Raw genomic sequence first — 25,245 nt, forward strand, 5'->3', positions numbered from 1 at the left:
TTGTTATCCTTTTGTGCACCATATTTTTTATGTAAACTAACACCAATTTTCTACTACAGTTGGACACATCTTCATTTTCCAAAGCATTTTTTCTCTGGTTCCACAGAAATAGAAAAAAATGAAAATGACAGAAAAGGTTTCATTTAAAATATCTATCTAAAAAAAACAATTTCAAAAACCTAAAATATATATCCTATGATGATGGAACATAAGTCATAAGTCTCCAATTCAGACCTAGTTCTCAATCTGCACACCATTTCCTGTTTCTGCAGGTGAAATTTCCATATTGAATTTTTGTTAAACCTGGCTCCATTCTTGGTCATTTCTTCTGCTTTCAATTTTGCAACCATCCCTTTAGAACTTAATTAGTTACAAAGAAAACAGATGTAAGTCATTATACACGCAAAATGATTTTTCTGAGTAAAAGCTTTAAGTGAAGATCCATTTGTCTGGCAGAGAGCCTGACCTGGAGGGATGATGTAAAGTATTAGTAGGGATCCATGATGGGACAGAGGTAGGATAGGATGATGGGACCCAAGGAACCAAAAAAGAGCCTCCTTGGGTTGGCCACCCAGTGCATCATGACAGCAGCATGAAGAAGGCAAGCTAGAGAAAAGAAGCTACCACAGATGCCTCCCCAAGCAAGTGCAAAAATATTGGATAAAAAGAGATGACTGATATGCAATCTACTTACCCAATTTTGCCTACCAGTGTAAAAATTCAAATCAGAGTGCTGGTAGAATAGAGAAAGCCTGGGTTGGGACTCAGGAGACATGGGCTTTAGATTCAGCTATGTCTCTAACTCTGTAACCTTGGACCATTTACAGTACCTCTCTGAACCTCATTTTTTTATTTGTAAAATGAAAAAAAATTAGATAAACTCTCAAGGCCTTTGAGGACTGAGATCCTGTGATTCTTCATAATGTAAACATTTCTTATAAAAAATGGTGATGCTTGGGTCAATGACAACTTAATTTTTTTAACTTCCTATTTTGAAATAATTTTGAACTAATAGGAGAGTTGCAAAAATAATATAAAATTCATATAGACACCTCTACCCAGATACCCATATCCACCAATTTTTGACATTTAAACACATTTGCTGTTTCATTTATCTATCCATCCATATATCCATCCATCTCTCTCTCTCTCTGTTGTTCTATCTATGTTCTAAACATTTGAGATTAGGTTGTATACCCTGCATTCCTTAAATATATAATAATTCTATGTTCATTTCCCAAGAACAAGATAGTCACTTATGTAACCACCTTAAGTACACTTATCAAATTCATGAAATTTAACATTGATATAAAGCTTTCATCTAAATTGCAATTTTTTATATGTCTCAATAATGTCCTTTTGGGCCTTTTCTCCTCCATTATTAGATCCAGTCTGGGATCATGTATTGCATCTAATTGTCATTGTGTCTTCAGCCTTTCTCTCTTTTTCTAATTGTTGAAACAAACATACAATATAAGCTTTCCCATCTCAAACACTCCCAAGCATAAAATTCAGTGATGTTGATCACATTCGCAATGTTGAATCATCCACTGCCAGAACTTTCCAATCTCCCTGAACAGAAACACTACACCCTTTACAGTGGCAGCCTAAATTAAAACTACTGGCTGTGGATCAATAAATCAGACAGCACAACTGGACTCTGAAAAGAAATGGGGATAATCTAGTCATGACAGCCACTTTGACCTCTAGTTTCAGAATGAGCAAATCTGTCATCAGCTGAGAGGTGGAGGAGAGACAGTTCTCCCTGAGCCTTTTCCAGATTTTCCAAGGCTTCCAGGGTTTTATCCAGCCTCCTCTAAAGAGCTGTTTTTATAAATGCCATGGCCATACTGTTGGCTGTCCATCAACTTGGTAAAAAGTTTCTTTTCTCTGAAAGCTAGATCATTGAAATGACAGTTTCAGGGCAATTTGGGAGAGCCAACCAGGGGGACAATAGTTTGAATTAGTGAAAAATGCAGTCAAAAGGACAATAGGAAAAGTTATTTCCAAGGCCCAGATCTGACTGACCTTGGACAAATTAGTTATTTAGGGGAAATGAGGATCTTAATTTCTGTATCCCAAAAAATCCATAACCTAAATCTAACCCCAGATATTTCACTACAAGAGAGAAATTACTCTTTCTCCTTCCCTCTCTCTTCCTCTAATTACTCACATTTGTTTTTTATCTCTTAGTGAATCAATCTATTCTATTATTCCAAAAGGATGTGTTTAGCACCTACTAAGTGACTTAGCACTGCTATATGACTTACAACGCTGGATGGAGATTTTAAAATGAAACATAAGATATTTGATCATAAATTCTAGATTAAAAGAACATTCATAAACACTCAAGAAATTAAGCAACCATATGATTGATGTAGATATTAAGTGTGATGCTTTTTTCTAATTCTTGACAGGAGTATCCAACAAAGAGAATGGAGGAGGCTGTCCTACTCAATCAAACTTCTTTAGTGACACATTTTAGGCTTAGTGGCTTATCTGTAAATCAGAATGTACAGATGTCTGTGTTTGCCGTGTTCCTTGTTTTCTATGTCCTAACACTGTTTGGGAACATCCTCATTGTCATAACTATTATCTATGAATGCCGGCTCCACACCCCCATGTATTTCTTTCTCAGCAACCTATCCTTTATCGATGTCTGCCACTCCACTGTCACTGTCCCAAAGATGCTGACAGACACCTGGTCCGAGGAGAAGCTCATCCCTTTTGATGCCTGTGTGACCCAGATGTTCTTCCTGCACCTCTTTGCCTGCACAGAGATCTTTCTCCTCACTGTCATGGCCTATGATCGGTATGTGGCCATTTGCAAACCTCTGCAGTACATGACAGTGATGAACTGGAAGGTATGTGTGCTGCTGGCTGTAGCCCTCTGGATAGGGGGAACCATCCACTCCATAGCCCTGACCTCCCTCACTATCAAGCTGCCCTACTGTGGTCCCAATGAGATTGACAACTTCTTCTGTGATGTCCCTCAGGTGATCAAACTGGCCTGCACTGATACCCACATCATTGAGATCCTCATTGTCTCCAACAGTGGGCTGATCTCTGTGGTCTGTTTTGTTGTCCTTGTAGTGTCTTATGCAGTCATCCTGGTGAATTTGAGACAGCAAATCTCTGGGGGTAGGCGGAAAGCCCTGTCCACCTGTGCAGCCCACCTCACTGTAGTCACGCTATTCCTGGGACACTGCATCTTCATCTATTCCCGTCCATCCACTAGCCTCCCAGAGGACAAGGTGGTGTCTGTGTTTTTTACCGCTGTTACCCCCCTGCTAAACCCTATCATCTATACTCTTAGGAATGAAGACATGAAGAATGCCTTAAACAAGTTAATAGGGAGGAAGGAAGGGAAAGAAGAAAAATGAAAATGTCTAAGCCCTTAGGATGTTTTGTGTTCCAAATAAAAAAATAAATACCTTGCAAGGAATAAATTACATACAATATTTATCAGGCTACATGGCTCATAAAATTATCCTCTGATTTAATATCTGACAATCATAGGACAGCTATAATTTTTAATTTCATTCATGTTCTAGACATGGTTCTGGGCATTTTGCATCTACTTAATGCTCATAAGAACCCTGCGAGGTAGGTGTTATTATCCTCATTTCACATGAAAAATCTAAATCTCAAAGAAAGCAAAGTGAATGCCTAAGGTCACCCAGTTAGGAAATGATGAGGGCAGGATTTCAATGCAAGCGTATAACCAGTAACTCATGCTATTTTCACTACACCATGCTCTGTCTCCCTGATTTTGTCTTACAGTGATAATCAAAGTCTAAACAAACTTTCAGTTTTCTGAGCAGCCTCTGCCTACATAATTTACTCAGACACTTGCCTAAACAGTTTAACAAATACTGACAAATCAGATAAACTGAGTTTAATATGACTTTGATGATTTAGAAAGAAATTTCAAGCCATTGAAATTATTATTACCCTCAAATGGCCAGACAACAGTCTAACATAAAGCAAAGATATGGAGATATTTTACTATTCATTCATTTGACAAATAATTGCTGAACACTTATGTGCTGGGTTGAGGTTTGTAATAATAAATAACTCCTCCATGAAATTTACAGTCTAGTTGTGATGGAAAACAAAATGCAAGCAAATAAATTGTGTTACAGATTGTGACAAATGCTATATTTATAAAAACAAAACAGAGTGGGGCACTGATAGAGAGCTATGGAAGACACTGTCTTTAATTTGGGTAGGTCAAGGAGAGCCTTTTTGAGAAAATGACATTTTAGCTTGGATATGAAAGATGAAAGAAAGAGTCAACCATGAGAAAAGAGAGGTGACAACATTCTAGGCAGAGGAAATAGCAGGTACAAAGTTCTATGTTGAGAAAGACTTTAGTTTGTTCCAGAAATGAAAGACAAATGTGGTTACACCTTAGATTGTGAGGCAGGGAGTGGTGAAAAATGATATTGGAAAGTTAAAAAGAAACATTTCAAGTTCTCTTAAGGAGTTTAAAATCTTTTTTAGTGCAATAGGAAGCCAAAAGAATGGTTTAAGTACAGAAGTAGCATGATATGATTTATTTTTTTAATGAAATTATTCCTGTTATTATGTAGAGAATTCACTCAACTAACTATTCATTACTAAACACTTAATATTCACCCAGGCTTGTACTAAGAGCTGGGAGAAGATAGTGAGTTAAATAAAATGTGATTGTTGTGATGACAGTCACAAATGACAGCATTGAGACTGAGCTTTAAGAGTGGTGTATGTCAAGTGAACTGGGTAGGTGGGTGTGCAAATTTGAAGATATTATGTACCCCAGAAAAGCCATGTGTTTATTTTGATCTGATCTTGTGGGAGCAGCTGTTTCTTTTAAACCTGATTCAATATTGCAGGGTGGAAACTTTTGATTAGGTTATCTCAATGGAGGTGCAGCAGGCCCAGCCAAAGTATGGCTTTTTGGTTAGATGTAATTGTGACTCCACCATTTAAGGTGGGTCTTGATTAGTTTACTGGAGTCATTTAAAAGAGGAGACATTTTACCAAAGCTCAGAGCTGATACAGATGTTTGGATATCAAGACATAAATAGCCTGAGTGCTAGGCAAGAACTCACAGAAATAGCCAGAACCTGAAGAGAAGAAATCTCCAGCCCCAGCAGATGCTAATTTTTGTTCTGGAGAAGCTAAATGAAGAACCATAGATGCTTAGAGAGGAAACCACTGGCATCAGGAGCTGGAAGCAATGGAACTAGGAACAAAGAACACCAGCCAGGTACCTTCCCAGCTGACAGAGGTGTTCCTGACAGCATCAGCCTTTTTTTAGTGAGGGTAACCTCCTGTTGGCACCTTAGTTTGGACATTTTCTCAACACTAGAACTGTAAACATGTAACTTATTAAATTTCCTTTTTAAAAGCCATTCAATTTCTGGTATATTGCATTCCAGCAGCTAACCAAACTAATACAATCGGTTATTGGAAGAAGCTATTCCAGGCAAAGGTGTTTCACTTTCTTATATACAAAATAATATGACATATTGGGAACCAACAGTTCCTTCTGACTCTATTAGTGAGAAGTGATGCAATAGACATTTCCTAAGCAATTAGTGAAGGTGTGTTCAATAAACCTTTGGGACACAAGACCCATCTAAGATTTTTAATGCAGCTTTGCCAGATATGTGTTGTGAAGGAAATTCAAGATTGAGGCATGGTTAGGAGGACATCCTGTAGGATGTTTTGGATAGCACAAGTTAACTTCCAACAGACAAACCTAATAATTGATCATCTATTTTCCAAGGATAACTCTCTGCATAGTATAAAACTACATTCATGTGGGTAGAGTAAATGAGCTGAATTTGAGAATTATAAAATTCATATGAAAGAAATGCTCCTTTATAGCAGCCATTAAGGAGAAAAAGCCTACAAAAGGGGCCAAGCAGAATGGTCCTGTGCAGGAACTAGCCACCAAGAGAATCACATGCAATATGATAGATAAGGTGATATTTCACTACAATTGTTGAAATTGTAGCTGATAAAACTATAGGACCAAAACTATAGGACCAACAATAAGCTAAAACATGTTTGCTTATTGGTTTGTTTGTTTATTCTTCATAGTAGCAAGCAAAATTCCTAACAATACTCATTTTCAATCACATTAATTCTCACAACTCTTTGGAGAGATAATATGAAACATTTATTCTCCATTTCACAGAAAAAGTTTTTAGACTCAAGCATGAGATAAAATGTGTTTAGTTCCTCACTGAATAATAGATGAGTAAAGAATAAAATGAAACTATGTTGACTCTTAGTTCCATAGTTGACTTTGTTTAGGGGAGAGAGGATTATTATTTACCTATATGGGAATTTGTTCAGCAACTTTGTATTTAACAATTGAATTCCTTGTGTTACAACCATCTTCTATGCAATGGATTAACTAATATTGCTGTAATATAAATAAACAAGGCATTTTAAATTTATTTCTGCATAACATTATGGGTATTATTAACTATGTGTATAAAAACCCAGAAATAGGGACATAATTAGATGCAGAATAATTTTTCAAAGCTTTTCAAGTGTGTGTAGTAGTGATACCTGGATTTGTTTCATCATAAATGTAAAAATCGTATCTAGATTTGGGTTTTATATGAGAATTTTAGGGTACTAACAATACACAACATTTGTCAATTTTAAAGCAATGCTTAGATATTTTCAAAAGCATTTCCCAGTTTAATAAATTTATTTGGGGGCTTTTGAATACATTTTGTCATTTCAATAATTTCCTAGCTTTTGGGCAGAGTTAGAGAGCCACCTTCTTGATTTGTATGTGCCTATGATGCATGGATACCTATATAGCCTGGTATCTGATTCTCCAGAATACTCTTCAGCAATATTTCTACAAGTAAACAAAAAATTATTAGAATAATGACCCAAGGTCCCCCAATCAATTCTAATTTCAAAATATGTGAAAAAAAGAGAGATAAACCCTATATATTTTTAGTACTAAGTGCATGCCATTGGATCCAGAGCCAAGATGGTGGCTTAGTGAGGTGTGGGATTTAGTTCGTCCTCCAGAGAAGCTAATAAATAGCCAGGAGCAGTACACAACAACTGCTGGGGCCACATCAGTGACTCGACACACAGTGTCCACCACTCTAGACAAGCTGGACCAGCTGCAATCCCACCCAGAACTGTGAGTACCCCAAGCGTGGTGGCCAGCATCCCTCCCACACGGGTTGTTTCCCAGAGGGGAAAGGAAAGGGACTCTACTAGCAGCAAGGAACTGAGCTGTACCAAGCTCCAATTTGTGGAATTAATTAACAAATCCTGACTACTAAAAATAGGCCCCCAGCTTAGCTGAACCTCAAGTAAAAGCTGAGGTTGCTGTTTTTTGCCCTGGTGCAGAGGGGCCAGGTCTGATGGAAAAAGAAGAGCTTTTTTTTTTTGGAATGGACAGCACAAAATACTTGAAAGAGTCTGGGCCCTGAAGGAAAGGAAGGGGCACATAGGACCTGGAGATACACAGAGCAATGTACTAACTTAAGCTCTTGATTGGCAAACCCAAGGAATGGGTGTCCTGTTCTGAAAAGGATTTTTTTTCTTTTTTTTGTTGTTGTTGCTGTGTTTCTACAGCTTGGCTGATCTTTGGATATACCTGCAAGTCTTCTCAGTCTCCAACTGCCCCAGGCAAGGGTGTAATTAAGCTTGTCTGAGAGCTTGTCTCAAGTACCACATTACTTTATGCTGGGTGGACCCACAGGCAGACAAGTACCACATACTGGGCAGGACAGGAAAAACACAGAGTCTAGAAGCTTCATAGGAAAGCCTTTCAACCTGCTGGGTTTCACCCTCAGGGGAAACGATACAGGTGACTTTTTCTCCTGAGAGGATGCCAGTTTGGTCAGGAATATTTGACTGAGGTCTGTAATACCTGAGTAGACCTTCCTAAGGGGAAAAAAGGCACCATTTAGGCAGGGCAAGAAATAAGAACTGAAAAAATCTGACCTGTTAAACAAACACTAGAGGTCTGGAATAAGCTGAGCTGACTGTCAAAGAACAGATAGACAACAAAGTCATCCCACAAGAATATCCTGGGTAAAAAAAGTGAAAAAAATCTCCTGAATAAACTAATTAAGGAAATTATATGCCTAGACGCCAGCAAAAAATAATGAATCATACTAGGAAAATTGAAGATATGGCCCAGTCAAAGGAACAAACCAACAATTCAAATGAGAGAAGATACAGGAGTTGAAACAATTAATTCAGAATGTTTGAACAGACATGGAAAACCTCATCAAAAATCAAATCAATAAATTGAGGGAGGATATAAAGAAGAGAAGGGAAAAACAAAATGAAGAAATTGAAAATCTGAGAAAACAAATCACAGAACTTATTGGAATGAAAGGCACAGTTGAAGAGATGAAAAAAAAAACAATTGAAGCCTGCAATGTTAGATTTCAAGAGGCAGAAGATAGGATTAGTGAACTGGAGGATGGGACATCTGAAATCCAACAAGCAAAAGAAAATATAGGGAAAAGAATGGAAAAATAATGAGCAGGGAATTGAATGACAAAATGAAGCACATGAATATACACATTAAGATGTTCCAGAAGGAGAAGAGGAGGGAAAAGGAGGCAGAAAACTAATGGAGGAAATTATTACTGAAAATTTTCCAAATCTTATGAAAGAATTATACATCATGACCAAGTAGGCTTCATCCCATGTATTCAAGGATGGTTCAACATAAGAAAATCAATTAATGTATTACACCATAGCAACAAATCAAAGCAGAAAAACCACATGATCATTTTGATTGATACAAAGGGCACTTGACAAAATGCAACATCCTTCTTGTTGAAAACACTTCAAAGGATAGGAATAGAAGGGCACTTCCTCAACATCATAAAGGGAGTATAAGAAAAACCAACAGCTGACATCATCCCCAATGGGGAAAAACTGAAAACTTTCCCCCTAAGATGAGGAACAAGACAAGATGTCCATTATCATCACTGTTATTCAACATCGTGTTGGAGGTTCTAGCCAGAGCAATTAGACAAGAAAAAGAAATACAAGGCATCAAAATTGGAAAGGAAGAAGTAAAACTATCACTGTTTGCAGATGATATGATACTATACGTCGAAAACCCTGAAAAATCCACAGCAAAATTACTAGAGCTAATAAATGAGTACAGCAAAGTAGCAGGTTGCAAAATCAACACTCAAAAATCGGTAGTGTTTCTAAACACTAGTAATGAACAATCTGAGGGGGAAATCAAGAAAAAAATCCATTTACAATTGCAACCAAAAGAATAAACTATTTAGAAATAAATTTAACTAAGGATACAAAAGACCTATACAAAGAAAATTACAAGGAATAGCTAAAAGAAATCACAGACGACCTAAATAAATGGAAGGGCATACTGTGTTCATGGATTGGAAGACTAAATATAGTTAAGATGCCAATTCTTCCTAAATTGATTTATAGACTCAATACAATACCAATTAAAATCCCAAAAACTTAGTTTTCAGAAATAGAAAAACCAATAAGCAAATTTATGTGGAAGGGCAGGGTGCCCTGAATAGCTAAAAATATCCAGAGAAAGAAAAATGAAGTTGGAGGTCTCACACTACCTGATTTTAAGGCATATTACAAAGCTACAGTAGTGAAAACAGCATGATACTAGTATAAAGATAGATGTACTGACTAATGGGATCGAATAGAGAGTTTCAGATATAGACCCTCTCATCTGTGGACAATTGATCTTTGATAAGGCTGTCTAGCCAACTCATCTGGACAGCACAGTCTCTTCAATAATAGGTGCCTGTGAGAACTGGATATCCATGTGCAAAAGAATGAAAGAGAATCCATATCTCACACCCTATACAAAAATTAACTCAAAATGGATCAAGGACTTAAACATTAGATCTAAGACCATAAAACTTTTCGAAGAAAATGTAGGGAAATGTCTTATAAATCTTATCATGGAGACGGTTTCCTAGAACTTACACACAAAGCACGAGCATTGTAGAAAGAAATAGATAAATGGGAACTCCTCAAAATTAAACACTTTTGTGCATCAAAGAACTTTGTCAAGAAAGTAAAAAGACAGCCTACACAATGGGAGACAATATTTGGAAATGATATATCACATATAAGGGTCTAGTATCTATAATATATAAAGAGATTGCTTAACTCAACAACGAAAAGAGAAACAACCCAATTACAAAATGGGCAAAAAACATGAACAAACACTTCTTAGAAGAGGAAATACAAATGGCCAAAAGGCACATGAAAAGATGCTCAACTTCCCTGGCTATTAGGGAAATGTAAATAAAAACCACATTGAGATATCATCTCACACCCACCAGAATGGCCATTATCAATCAAACAGCAAACAACAAGTCCTGGAGAGGATGTGGAGAAAGAGGCACACTTATCCACTATTGGTGAGAATGTAAAATGGTACAACTGCTATGGAAGGCAGATTGGCGGTTCCTCTGGAAGCTAAGTATAGAATTGCCATATGATCCAGCAATACCATTGTTAGGTATCTACTCAGAGGATATGAGGGCAATGATATAAACAGATATTTGCATACTAGTGTTTATAGCAGCATTATTTACAATTGCCAAGGAAACAGCCCAAATGTCCATCAACAGATGAGTGGCTAAACAAGCTGTGGCATATACATACAATGGAATATTATGCAACTATAATACAAAATAAGGTTATGAAGTATGTAACAACATGGATAGACCTTGAGGGCATTATACTGAGTGAGATTAGCCAGAAACAAAAGGACAAATGCTGTATGGTCTCACTGATATGAAGTAACATTAATAAATGGACTTGGAGAATTTCAGTTAATGACAGAGCATCAGGAGATAGAAATAAGGTAGATATTGGGCAATTGGAGCTGAAGGGATACAGACTGTGCAACAGGACTGATTGTAAAAATTCAGAAATGGATAGCACAATACTACTTAACTGTAATACAATAATGTTAGAACACTAAATGAAGCTGACTGTGAGAATGATAGAGGGAGGAGGACCGGGGAGACAAAAGAAATCATAAGGAAAGATAGGTGATAAAGACTGAGATGGTATAATCTAGGAATGCCTAGAGTGTATAAGGATAGTGATTAAATGTACAAATTAAAAAATGTTTTTGTTTGAGGAAGAACGAAGTAATGTCAATATTGCAAGGTGTTGAAAATAGATAAGAACAAAGTAATGTCAATATTGCAGGGTGTTGAAAATAGATAGTAATTCATATTTTAAAACTTTAACTTACATTACAGAAAAAATGTTCATTTGGTACAAAATTTATATCTTGACTAGTGCATCTCCCTATGGACAGTTTAATTGAACACCTTAAGTACATGGAACCTTGAGTATGGCATGAGATTTTTTAGGTTTGTCCAGAGTGATGCCCTGATAAATCCCAGAGTGATTTGAACAGTGAATAAAAAAGTATTTGCAAAGTCCCCTTGAGGGAATGGTGAGAAAGAGGGAAAATTCAATTTACCCATATGGAGATGGCCTGATATTCTCACAAGCAGTGAGGACAACAAAATCAATAGGCTGAGCCCCAAATCTTGGGGGTTGTTCATATGAAACATATCCCCACAAAGGATAGGCTAAGTCTACTTTAAATTAGGCCTAAGAGTCACCCCCAGGGAGCCTCTTTTGTTTCTCAGATGTGGCTTCTCTCTCAGCCAGCATGGCAAGGAAACTAACACCTCTCCCCTTCTCTGTGTGGGGCATAGACTCCCAGGGGTTTAAACCTCCCTGGCAATGCGGGACAGAAATCCTAAAATGAGCTGGGACTCAGCATCAAGGGATTGAGAAAACCTTCTCAACTGAAGAGGGGAGGAGAGAAATGAGACAAAATGAAGAGTCAGTGCCTGAAACTATGGAGCTGTGTTCCAGTAGCCATGTTTCTTTAAGATGATCATATAATGATACAGCTTTCACAAATGACTGTGTGATTGTGAAAACCTTGTGTCTGATGCTCCTTTTTTATATGGTATGGACAGATGAGAAAATAATGTGGATTAGAAATGAATAAATAATGGGAGTAACAAATATTAAAATAAATTGGGTAGAGGGAAATACTAGTGGTCAATGAGAGGGAGGGGTAAGGGGTATGGTATGTATGAGTTTTTTTCTTTTTTTCTTTTTATTTCTTTTTCTGGAGAGATGTAAATGTTCTGAGAAATGATCATGATGATGAATATGCAGCTGTGTGATGATATTGTGAACCATTAATTGCACATCAAGTATGGAATGTTCATATGTTAAGAATGTTTGTGTTGTATTTTATTAATAAAATTTTTTAAGTGCATGCTTTTTCATCCCATTAGCTCCATTAAAATGGGTATTTCATATGGTACCTCTATGGCCATCTATAGGAGATTTAACTCTACCTAACCCACTATTTTCAGTCACATATAATCATCCTTTTATCTAAGGAAATTTTCATGGAGTTCTCTTGAAATAGTCTGGCCCATCCCACAATAAACTGGTACACTTCAGCCCCGATGAGTGATACTAGTTAACTCAGGCAATCAACAGCTCTGAAACTATGTAAGTGTAAGCACCCTCTTACTTATTTCCCACTGTCATTTTTCATATAAACTTCATAGTGTTATTGGAAAACTTACCAAAAAATCATATGAAGATTTTACAAAAAATATAAACTTTTAAAATCAATCTGAGAAGTCTCATTATATTAATAATGTTTTATTCCTAAGCAGGAATGTATACATCTCCATCTCTTCATATTTTCTAAGGAGAGCTTTGTAGTATTTTTCATGCTTCCTTTAATGAGAAAAAATGTATAAATAAATCTGTATTAATTTTCTATTGCTGCTTACAACTTAGCTGGTTAAAACAACACAAATTTCTTCTCTTACTGTTTTGTAGGTTAGAAGTCAAGTGCAAGACTCAACTAAAATCAAAGTATTGGGAGTGCTACATTCTTGTGTGGAAGCTCTAGTAGGGAATCCATTTCCTTGCTTTTTTCAGCTTCTAAAGGCTAGCCACATTCCTAAGCCAGTGGCCCCTTTCCTTTATCTTCAAAGCCAGCAATATTGAACCTTTCCAACTTTTTCTATGGTCACATCTCCCTCTATTTTCTTTTGCCTCCCTCTTCTTTTTTTAAGAACACTCATGATTATATTCGGCCTACCTGGATAATCCAGGCTGCTAACACTATCTTAAAAATCAGCTTTTAGCAAACTTAATTCCATCTGCAACCTTAATTTCCCTTTGCCATATAACCTAATACATACAAGTTTCAGGAATTAGGATATGAGTATCATTGGGTGGCCATTGTTGTGCCTACTGGAACCATGTAAACTTCTCCTCTTTGTCTCAAATTCCAAAAAGCTTAAACTAAATTTCATTTTTACCTACAATAGTTACTTCATCTCTGTTTTCTCTTTTCTTTTTTTTTCTCCATTTCTTGTAAGTTCTGATTTCTCTTTTATTTAGCACTACTATTGCTTATGTTTTGATATTGTAAGTTGCCACAAATTACTTTTTATGAAATAAAGGAGAGGATAGTGCATTTTTTACTCCCATTTGTTCCATTTATCTTACTAACAGTGAAAAGCATTATGTGCAAACTTCAGCTATGAGAGGATAAGGAAAGGTTGTATGGTTATTTCATAGAGATTTGCTACTCAAAGTGTGATCTTAGGATCTACAGAAATCAGCATCACCTAGAAACTTGTGAGAAATACAGAATCTCAGGTCCCACCCCAGACTACTCAGTCCAAATCTGCTTTTTACCAAGATCCTCAGATGATTAGTATGTGCATTATATTTGAGAAATACTGTTATAGTTCATCTTAAAAGACACGAGTACTGAGAGTGACATGGGAATCTAGTTAGCCAGACCAGCATACTAAAGAAGGAAAATAATGACCAGAACCTGGGGCCAGCTGGATCATCAGTACTATCAGGATACCTCAGATGCCAAAACACTTCTTTATTCTCAGACATCCTGGAGTCTCTATGACCATCTAAGTCACAAAGTTAGGACTCATATTTTTAATATTCATGGACATCTCTATTTCAAAAAGGATTACCCCAGTGATATAGGGATCATACACAAGAGAAGTCACCCATTACCTATTAAATAAAGCCCACACTTCTAATCCAGTCATTAAAAACACTACACAATTTTCATTCCCCCTCCCAGGCTTATATCTCTCACTATACCTCTACTTGTCCTATTCTCCATGCATAATTAATTCACCCCCCTTTGCTTTCAAGTCTTCATACATTCGCTCTCTGAGCCCTTTTCCATCTCTAGTGTCTTATGTCAAATTTTTACCCATCTTTCAATTCAATCTGAAAGCCAACTTCTTCCTTTCCTGCTTTCTCCAGCAGGAAGTAATTTATTCTACAACTGGACACTCTCAGAAATGTATCTGTACCTTTCTTATGACCCTTACCACTTTCTCTCTTGTATTATAATTATTCATGTGCCTACAATTTTAAGACCTGGGACTGGCTCATAATTTCACTTTTTTAAACCAGAAAAATATTTCCTATAAGAGAAATTCAATCCATCATTTTGAATGAAGAAATTAATAAATTAGCCCACCTGCCCATCAAATAAGGTGTTTATAGTATTTTCTGCTATGGTGATATGTAGACACTTTTAATGTATTATGAGGTCATACTTCTGATGAGAGTGTAAAATTGTACAACCATTTTGAAAAACAGTCTTGCAATTTCTTATATAGTTAAATGTACACTCACTATGTGATCCAAACCTACTCATAGATATTTACCCAAGAGAAATGAAAACATGTCCACAAAATAATCTGTACTTAATTGTTTATAGCTACTTTTTCATAATTGTCAAAAACTGGAAACACCCAAATTTCCACCAGTATATGAAAGAATAAACAAACTGTGGTAAACCTATATAATTAAATATTACTCAGCAATAAAAAGGAACAAAGTACTGATACAAAGTCTTGCAATGATCTTGGAAAAGGTATAAAGAACAAATGAAGCCACAAATAAGTACATACTTTATAATTCAATTTATATGAACTTTAGGAAAGACAAATCTAACCCATAATGACAGAAATCAGATTCCTTGATGCTTGGATAGAAGAAAAGGGATTGGATGGGAAGGGGCTAAAGAAAATGTTTGGAGGTGATAGAAATGTTCTAAATTTTGATCAAGGAGGTGGTTACATGGGTAAATGTATATCTTTGTCAAAATTCATCAAAATATACAACTAAAATGGGTGCATTTTAATATGTGTAAATTTTACCTCGAGGAAGTTGATTTTTTAAATAGCTCCCTTATACCTCTACAACTTGATTTCTTCTAAATAAAAGCACTATAAAAAGTCAAAATAGATCTAGAAATAATGAAAGAATCATTTTCAAAAGTAACAGAGTTTAATTTGATATAAATAAGCAAAAGCTAAATAAACACCTTGAAAATATATTTGGAAGCTCAAAACCACTAGAATGCATAAAACACATATGTGATATATTGTTTCCTGGTGGTGATAACCCACAGAACAGTATAAATTAAGAGAGTAGCTTTGCACAGCTGTACCTGCTCCAGAAACTGAGTCTGCGCCCCAAACTGTACTCTTTACTAGTGAAAATGGGAACCTTTCTTCCAACTTTTACAGGTTCTATTATGATCTTTTCCTTTCTTTACAATAGCTAATCAGTCCCTTTCTTTAATGCAGAAGCCTTCCCAGTTCCATGCCATTTAGCCTGATTTTGATTGTTTACTTTTGCACTTTCATTAAGGATTTGGCATGACTGAGTATGTAGCCCTAATGCCAATCATATGTATGATTTCATGAAAACTACTTGTGACTGCCTGAGCTGCTTCATGGCACTTTTTACCTCCTCATTCCTCAAGGTATAAATGAGAGGATTCAGCAAAGGGGTGACCACTGTGTAAAAGACAGACACCACCTTGTCGATGGAGAAGCTGGTGTCTGGCCGTGTGTAGATGAAGATACATGGTCCAAAGAAGAGGGCAACCACCATAAAGTGAGCTGAGCAGGTGGATAGGGCTTTCCGGCACCCCTCAGCTGACTGTTTTCGCAGAGAAACTAGGATGACCGTGTAGGAGGTAACCAAGGCCAGGAAACAGGTCAGGGAGATGGTTCCACTGTTGGACACAATCAGCATTCCCGTCAGGTATGTGTCTGTGCAGGCCAGCTTGATGACAGGAGGCACGTCACAGAAGTAGCTGTCAATAATGTTGGGTCCACAGTAAGGTAGGCGAATGGTCAAGAAAGTCTGCACCAGTGAGTGAATGGTGCCCCCTATCCAGAGAGCAAAGACAAGATGCACGCAGACCCTCATGTTCATCACATTGGGGTAGTGTAATGGGGAGCAGATGGCTACATAACGATCATAGGCCATAATCGTCAGCAGAAAGATCTCAGCACAGGCAAAAAGATGTAGGAAGAAGAGCTGTGCAATGCAGTTGTCAAAAGAAATGGTCTTTCTCTCTAAAAGCAAACCCTCCAGCATCTTGGGTACAGTGACAGATGAGTGGCAGATGTCGATTAAGGACAGATTGCTCAGGAAGAAATACATGGGGGCATGGAGTCGTGGAGTAAAGAATGTAGTAACCATGATAAGAATGTTCCCCAAAAGGGTTAGCACGTAAGTGACAGAGAATGCCATGAAAAATAGTCTCTCCAGTACCCAGTTATCAGTGAGTCCCAGGAAGACAAATTCCATCACTCTTGTTTGATTTAGAAGGTCCATCCAACAAGCTTTAAAACAACCTTGGGGAAAAAACAATTCCATGATTAGGAATGGAACTAATCAAAGTGACTCTGCATTCCTGTCTGAATTGCTTATTTATTATCAGGGCATAAATAATATAAGACCAATTTAATAAGAATTGCTACAATATACCACTTATGCATCAGGAGCCACCCCGGCATTTCATTTACTACAACACCATGGCATAGGCATTACTATTCCTGCCTTGCACATGAGGTGAGGGTGCCCTGACAAGAATAAATAAGTTGTCCAAAACCCTTAGCCATTAATTAGCTGGCTCTTTGCATTTCAGTCCAAACCATTTATAACATCAAGTTCTTATTCTGAAATACAACCCCCAGCTAAAATAATTTAGTATTTCCTTCTTCCTATCAAATTAAATGTACATTTCAAAGCCCCCAACAGTCCACTGCACACTGATTTTGCCTATTGGGTGTCCTTTTCTTCTTCCTAAGTATTCTTCTCCCCAGCCAAACAAGTAACTATGCTTCACGGATACTATCTCCACCTCCCTACTTTCTGACATCTTTGCCTTTATTTATTCTGATACCTCTGATCAGAAAACACATCCTCTTACTGCGGGAAATCCCCTCACCTCATTGCTGACGGCTAAAACACTCTTTTTCCTTTAAAACTATCTCAAAGAGTTACCTTTAAGAAAACTTTCCTGATATAAGCACTCAAATTCTATCTTTTTCCTTTCTTTTAATGCACTTAATGTTAATAAAAGTAAAATAAGATATTCGTGTTTTCTCTTACTGTTAAAATTTTAACTTACTGTTAAAATTTTCTTAAAAGCAATAACCACATGACTTTTCCCTTGCAGCACTTAGCATAGCATCTCGCACACAGTATATATTAAAAAAAAACGTTTATTTGAACTAAACCTAAAAAAGAATTCAATCCTTTATTGGCTCCACAATGGAGCCAATAAGTAACTTAAGATGCTTAATTTTTTTAATTCTGTAATATGATTTGTAGGAGATAACATTGCATCAATATAAAATTATGCTAATTTTCTGTACTGATTTATTGGCAAAAAAAAAAACTATAACAGCCAGGAAATAATTACCATAAAATATTTATACTTGAGTCAATTATTTTCACTTAGTATTATATAGGTGAACGACATTTCATCACATTTGCCAAAATTTATGTACCCATTCCACTATTTGTGGCCTTTCATGATGCTTCTAATTTCTCACTATTAAAAATAATAATACCACTTAAAACATAAATCAGATCACAACAGCCCACTAAGCAAAATCATCTAGTGATTCCTCATTTCACACATTGTAAACTTGAGGTCTTTACAAAAGCCTAAGGTCCTAAATGACACAGCTCTCCATTACCTCTCTGACTTATCTCCCACTGCTCTCCCTTCATTGAGTCAGCTCCAATCACGTTGTCCTCCTCACTATTTTCAGGAATGCTCAGAACCAAGCCTGACTTTAGGATCTTTGCACTAGCTCTTTCCTTTGCTTAGAACCTCTTCCTCCAGAAATCCCAAGTCAACGCTCAATCCCATAGTCTTTGCTCAAATATCACCTTTTCAATGAGGCTTACACTGACCAACCTACAAAACTACAAGTCACCCACAATCCTCAGCATTCCTGGTCACCTTTACGTGATCTCCTTTCTTATTTTTGAAATATCAATCATATTTTAACATACTATAAAATGTACTCATTTAATGTATCTATTGTTTATCATTGTCTTTTGCTGCTAACAGGTAAACTTAAGGAGATCTTTGTCTATTTTGTTCACTGAAATATCCAAATTACTTAGAAAAGTGCACAGAAGTACATAGTAGTAGCTCAATAAATATTTTTGAATGGCTGTAACTTCTCCAGTATTTTAAATTACCCCTTTAGGAAGAGTTTATTAGAAATGCAAACACTGGCTTGCCTTAGTTTCCTAGGGCTACTTTAGCAAAGTACCACAGACTGGATGACTTAAAACAACAGAAATTTATTGTCTCACAGTTCTAGAGCCTAGGAGTCTGAAATAAAGTTATCATAAGGGCCATGCTCCCTCTCAAATCTGTAGGAACGACTCTGTGTCATGCTGCTCTCCTGACTTCTGGGGATGATAACAATCCTTGCTGTCCCTTGGCTTGGAATTTAATTCAATCTCTGCCTTGTAGTTACATGGTTGTCTTCTCTCTCTGCCTGTGTTTCTTCTTCCCTGTTTATAAGGACACCAGTCATACTGGATTAAGGGCCCACCCTACTCTAGTGTGAACTCATTTTAATTCCATCTACAATGATCCTATTTCCAAATAAACTCACATTCTGAAGCACTGGGATTAGGACTTAAACATATTCTTTTGGAGAAAACATTAAACTCAGAACATGGCTCCAAAGGTTATACTTCAAAATACAGTATTGCCAGATTTCTTTCTGAAATTTTTCAGTGTTAAGCAATTCACTCATGGTCATTCAGCAGTTGGTTGAAATGGTTGGATTTTTTAGTCTACACATTTAACCACTGAGGCTTGCAGCCTAAAATATCTTAAACCAAAAAACAAGGTGACCTTTAAGGTTTAACTCTGTGCCCCTTGAAGGAAGGAAATATCTCCTTCATCTTTCTAGCCACTTATCAAACTACCTGGCACAGAGTAGGAACTCATTAAATACTTGAGTTAATTGAAAGAAGAATGTTTTAAGTAACATTGCAAGTAAGAAGCCACACTTTGGGGGCAATTGTTGAGTGCATCAAAATAATCCCCCAAATGATACAGGAAACCAGTAGAAGAAATGTTCATTTCAAAGGGGCAATTGAACTAGAAATGCATCATCACCTTGTAAATGGTTATGTGATAGAACTTCATATTCTTCATGAGTGACTGAAGGTCAATGAAATTTTGTCCCTTCTACTTTCTCCCAAGAGCTCTGGAATTTCCATAGGTGCTCCTTGATACAGACAGTGATAATTTTCCCCTTTTCAAGTCATTTTTCTGAGGACTATGGCGACTTGCCAGAGATCACACATGATGAGCAGCAGAGCCTTCTGTACCTCCTGACTTCTGAGTTTCAGCCTGGTCATCTGCCAATTATCTGATAAACCTATTCCCCTCTTTCTCTCCTTCATTCTCTTTGTTTACAACTCATCTCCATTTCAGCACTGCAGGCTCGACCTTTGGCAAAGACACACTTTGAGAAGTCTTATTTTGCCAAAAGGGACCCGAGTTTCCATTTTAGTCAACCACCATCACTTTAGCTTCAAATACATTTGTAACATCTTAAACTGCCAAGGTCTTGCTTGGTATGAGAGAACTGCTGCCTGTATCATTCATATGTCAGGGATTTACACCCTAGAAAGGAAACAAGATAGAAGCCCATAGAGTCACACTTTGAACTTTGAAAGCTTTACTTCTCTAACAAAATGGACCGCAACCAAGGCTCAAAAATGTTTCATGGCTTACCCAGGGTCACATAGCCTTGGAGTAGCAGGATTGGAACTCTATCCAGTTCTCTTGTCCCTGGATCTTTCACTTGCCTTAATTTCAGCTCTCCACATCTTCCCTAGAATAACCCAAATCTAATCTGTACACTGACTTTCAAAACTTGGAAAGTACAGGCTTTCTCTGGTAGTAGTAAGGACCCCCTCATTTAGACTAAGAGATAAATAAGCAAAGAAAGGGACCATCTGCCAATAGAAAATATTTATTCCTTTTTGGGAAGGTTGGATCATATTCAACATTCATTTTGTAAACATTTTGTAAGTGTTTATTATACTCCAGAGGCTGTGCTAGGGATGCAAATACAAAAAGGCACAGAGAAGGATGATTATCTCGATCTCCTTCACACCCAAGATTCTATAATCTTATGGCTTTTTCAATAAGTATGACAAAGGACAGTAGCTATGGCAAAATCTAGAAAGCTGCAGGTCATAATCCCAAGCATTTTGAAGAATCCTGGAGAGCATATCTGCCTGTGTATCTGCATGTGTGTGTATGATTGTGTATAAGTGCCTGCACAGATAGCAACACATTAAAAATGTATATGGAGTCCTCAGACAGAAGACAGGTTAAAATAATTCTCATAAGTTGAAATACCCTCTATTAAACCCCTAAACTTATTTGATGTAATCAGACAAGTAGTTGTGATAGGGTTTTGCTTAGTACCATGTACCTGTATTAATATATATATATTCATATTCATGAAGGGCATGGCAAATAATCCAGGTAAATAGATGGTAAAACTTACCAATTTTCTCCAGTTACTTAGGGATGATTTAGCTATATGTTATAATGTTCTTTCATTCATTTTTCTCTCCAATTTCTTTCCAGAAATAAAACAGAAAAAGCAAAATTTTTAAAAACATAAAATGCAAACACCTTGACTTGAATATTAGTGACTGACTTTCTTTGTAAAAATATCTTCACCTTTTTAATATTGGTCCCTGGATTTTTAATCCTTTTCCTCCTCTACAAATTTTGTATTTTTCTTTTCTAATACTTTTGCCTTCTTTCTGTCATGTAAAGTACACTAAGCTTATTTGTAATTTCCACTTAAAATTAGTAACTACGATAGTTACCATTAGAACTGCATTTTTTTTTCTTTTTCCCTTCTTTTATTCTTTATATTTTGGGGTTTTTTTTTTTAGAACTGTATTTTAACACATCCCAGAATCTATTACTCAAAGGCCATTCATTCACTCAACATATATTAGTGAAGGAAAGTGATTACATCTAATTAATAGAAATAAATAGCATATTTGGTGGGATATAACCTGATTCTAATTTTAAGTTTAAAATTTAGTGTCAGGAACATATAAACATTTTTAAGGAGTCCTTGTCAAATTAAAGCCAATTAGTCTTAGGTTCTGTTCTGTCCAGCTTAACTAATAAAGACTGTCAAGCAAAGCCCTATGTTGTCATTATTATATATAAAAAGTTGGATTTTGTTTCTTTTTGCTTGTTTAACCAAATCATATATCACATGTCTGTGTACATGTGGGCAAATAACTTTCAAAATCTGGAAAATAGGTAATAATTCAACTTCTTTAATTACCTTCCTTACAATTGTCTTCAAGATGAGAATGTGCTGCAGTTTATGAAAATAGGAAGACCACAGCTAAACCTTTCCTTGAAGATCCAATTATCTTCCTCTCTCCCTCAACATCTTCCTTAAATAAGTAACAATAATCACTGTCATGTTACAAAGGTGTGTCGGAAGAAAGATAAGAAAGTACAGTGTCATCAAATCAAATCAAAAGCTGATTAAACTCTGGCTCTCTGGTAAAGGTCAAAGAAATATTCTTCCATTTATAATCAGTAGCATTGTTTAAACAACAAGAATTATTTATCTTATTTGTTTAAAATAAATTTCTCAGTTGACATCAGATAATTACTACCTACTCCTGTACCTCCTTTAATGCTTCGATTCTCCTTTTATATGCTGTTTCAGAGACCTAGGTTGTAAAATCATTGAGCACAAAGCTCTGCATAAGCTGAATTTCAAGCTTGATAGCTTTGGGACTTCTATATATCTGACATAGAATTTTGAAGTGATCATTACATGACTATAATTGAACGTGCTATGAATGACTGCTCAAGGGTATTATTAAAAGTTTTTAATTTCAAAAGCATTTCCTGCTATTAGTCTCACTCATTTAGCCATTTAATAAGTGGACAATAAGGCCAGCAGCCTCCAAATATGGAAGAGTTCCAAACTTTTGGTAATTAGCATGACATCTGTTTGTGTAGCCACTGTATTAACCACTGCAACGCCAGCGGTTCAAAGTCCACTGACAAGAAAAACCTTACCCATGAAAACTAAGTAAACTGGTACCAATGCCACTTCCACATGTGCCCAAGGTGCCAATATGCAGCCTAGAATTAACTTGGTTTCCAGAAATATATTACTCGATACCTCTTCAATTGTCTCTTCTACTGTTTGGGTGGGTTCAAAGAAAATTATATTCTCCTCACTTTACAGACTGTCTTGGTGAGGTATACTCTATAAGTAAGACAAAAATATTAAGATGTATTTTAACCAATAGTTTTTTTAAAATGCTAGCCCTTGCTACTTCTTAAGTCTTCTCCACCACACCCTAAAATTAGCAAATGTATCCCCATATTGTTCTGAGTTGATCAGGCCTAGTTTACAATGACAAGACTTAAATTATCAGGAATTCACCATGTATCCCAGGCCTAAACTCGCTGTACTGTAGACCCATTTGCAGAGACCACAATGTCCTCACCAAGGAGTAAAATCACTACATCTCCTTGCTCTTCATAGAACCCTGGTTCCACATTCTATATTACTCATCCCAACCTCCTCATAGAAAAGGTACCCAGGACAAGTAGTGGAGAAAGAAAGAAAAAAAAAAAGTAAAGAGTCACTAAGAAATTCCAAGCAGGCGCTGAACACTGTTGAAAAATACAAACTTGGTAGAAACAAGAAATTGTTATAAAGAGACTAATAGAGATATGGCAAAGAAAAAGGAGAGACAGTGCTTTTTCTGTTTTTCCATCTCCTCTGGATGCGAGCTTAGGAAAAATGAGAAGGGAGAGGAAGATCTTAAGTTGATAGAGTGAAGTTATTATAAAATGGGAATTAAAGGTACTCAGACTCTGTTTCATTGAAATCATTTACAGAAGCAGGGGCAAGATTTTGGCTTAGGAAACTTCTGGTTTTTGTTGTTGTTGGTTTCTTTTATTCATTGAACAACATTCGTTGGTGCCTTATTTGTGCCAGGCCATATGCTGAAAACCAAATGTCCATTAGTTGGTGTGAGCTAGATTGCTTGAAGAGGAGAATTGAGCTGAAGAACAACAACAAAGTAAGTGTAAATAAGAGGAAGAGAAAAGACAAGAGGCATCAGAAAAGCCAGAGAAATTGAAGTGAATGTAATATATGCAGTAAACAAATACCGGGCTATCCTAGAAGGAGGTCAGGACACTTTGGAACATAGTGGAAAATAAAGCCAGACAGATAGAGAGGGAAGCCAGTCAGGAGGATTTAAATTGATGTCAGACAATTGGCACTCAGTGAAATTTCTTGAGCAGATGAGTGGTATGATGAAAGTAGGGTTTTGGAAGATGTTCCTGACATCATACTAGAAGACTATAAGGCAGCTAGAACCTGGAAATAGGGAGATTAGGATAGTAATAATCATTTGGTTCTCAAAAAATAATATGACATATCATATAATTATTTGAGAAAAGTATTTGCCAGCTTTTGTTAGACATCTACACATGCACACTATTTTAAATTCAAGTTATTTTATAGCAAATGATGAAAAACAACAGCATCCCATTTTTTTCTCCCCAGAGAAAACACTTTCAACTCTTCTAGCATTTTCATTTACCTTCATATTTCCAAACAAATTTATGCAATTTTTCTTTTTATTTTATTCTTACACTCATCCACCACCACACCTGCACACATCTTCTCACTATAATTATAGGTATATAATTATAAATCTATATTTTGTATTTATTTTATTATGAATTTATAAATATTCATGGTGTATGCTACAATTACATTTCTTTTCTTTATAGCATTTTATTTTACCTCAATTTAATGATTCTTTCATTTTATAGTTTGCTTGGTTCTCTATGTACCTATTATTAGGTCTTCCCCAGACTCTATTTAGATATTTTAATCTCTTTCACAAGAAAGTGCTACACAGCAGGCCATGGTGGCTCAGCAGGCAGAGTTCTCGCCTGCCATGCCTGAGACCCAGGTTGGTTCCCTGGTGCCTGTCCAGGCCAAAAAAACTGCTCCATAATTCACACTTTTTGGGGGAGAGATTGCCCCAGAGCCCTTCATCCTCCAGCTCCAGTTCAGACTGAGAACTTTCTGAGCCTTTCTCACACTTCTTTTGTCCTAAGATCTCACACCGCCATCATTCTGGTGGGTCTCTTCATCTCTCTCTTGTGTGGATTACTACTATTCTTGAACCCCATGTCTTTCACTTTCTTGGTTTACAAAAATTTTTTGGTAGTTCATATATTCCAATGACTTCCTGGAAAAAGGTGCATTGATGCCAAATTTTAAAGACCATTCCTCTATGAAAATATCTTTTTGCTACCATTATTCTTGACTGATGGCTGGGTGGTTATAGAATTCCAGATTAAAAATCATATTCCTTCAGAATTTTGAAAGAAGTGCTCCTTTGCCATCTGTTTACCAGCATTGCTGTTAAGTAATCAATGCCAATCCAATTCCCAATCCTTCCCAATTGAGCTGAGTTTTTTGTCTGGAAGTTTGTCCCCAATGTTCTGCAGTTTCATAATGAATGACACTGGCATGCCTTTTCTTTAATGTATTGTGCCAGGTACTCAGTAGGCCCTTTCATTCTGAAAATGCATCTTCTTCTATTCTAGGAAATTTTCTTGAATTTTTCATTGGTAGCTTTCTTTCTTTCATTTTCTCTGATTTCTTCAAAAAAAAAAAAACCTTATTTGGCAGTTTGAATCTGTTATGTACCCCAGTATGGCCATGTTCTTTTACTTCG

The 25,245-nt window shown here is 36.5% G+C and overlaps 2 protein-coding genes across 2 annotated transcripts; one reads left to right on the forward strand and one right to left on the reverse strand.

Annotated features, from left to right (window-relative positions):
- Positions 1-2,435: 2,435 nt before the first annotated feature.
- OR4E1 (olfactory receptor family 4 subfamily E member 1) lies at positions 2,436-3,383 on the forward strand. Its single transcript, XM_077126525.1, has one exon. It carries the CDS (start codon positions 2,436-2,438, stop codon positions 3,381-3,383), a length of 948 nt encoding a protein of 315 aa, XP_076982640.1.
- Positions 3,384-15,810: 12,427 nt separating this feature from the next.
- On the reverse strand, positions 15,811-16,752 carry OR4E2 (olfactory receptor family 4 subfamily E member 2). The gene has a single exon (XM_077126526.1). The coding sequence runs from the start codon at positions 16,750-16,752 to the stop codon at positions 15,811-15,813; it is 942 nt and encodes a 313-aa protein (XP_076982641.1).
- Between the last annotated feature and the right edge of the window lie 8,493 nt (positions 16,753-25,245).

The sequence above is a fragment of the Tamandua tetradactyla genome, chromosome 14 (assembly GCF_023851605.1).
Source record: "Tamandua tetradactyla isolate mTamTet1 chromosome 14, mTamTet1.pri, whole genome shotgun sequence".
Classification (NCBI taxonomy): Eukaryota; Metazoa; Chordata; class Mammalia; order Pilosa; family Myrmecophagidae; genus Tamandua; species Tamandua tetradactyla.

What these genes read in the sequence shown, in the direction of transcription:
- OR4E1 (XM_077126525.1), top strand. Translation starts at nt 2,436, where the DNA reads ATGGAGGAGGCTGTCCTACTCAATCAAACTTCTTTAGTGACACATTTT.
- OR4E2 (XM_077126526.1), bottom strand. Translation starts at nt 16,752, where the DNA reads ATGGACCTTCTAAATCAAACAAGAGTGATGGAATTTGTCTTCCTGGGA.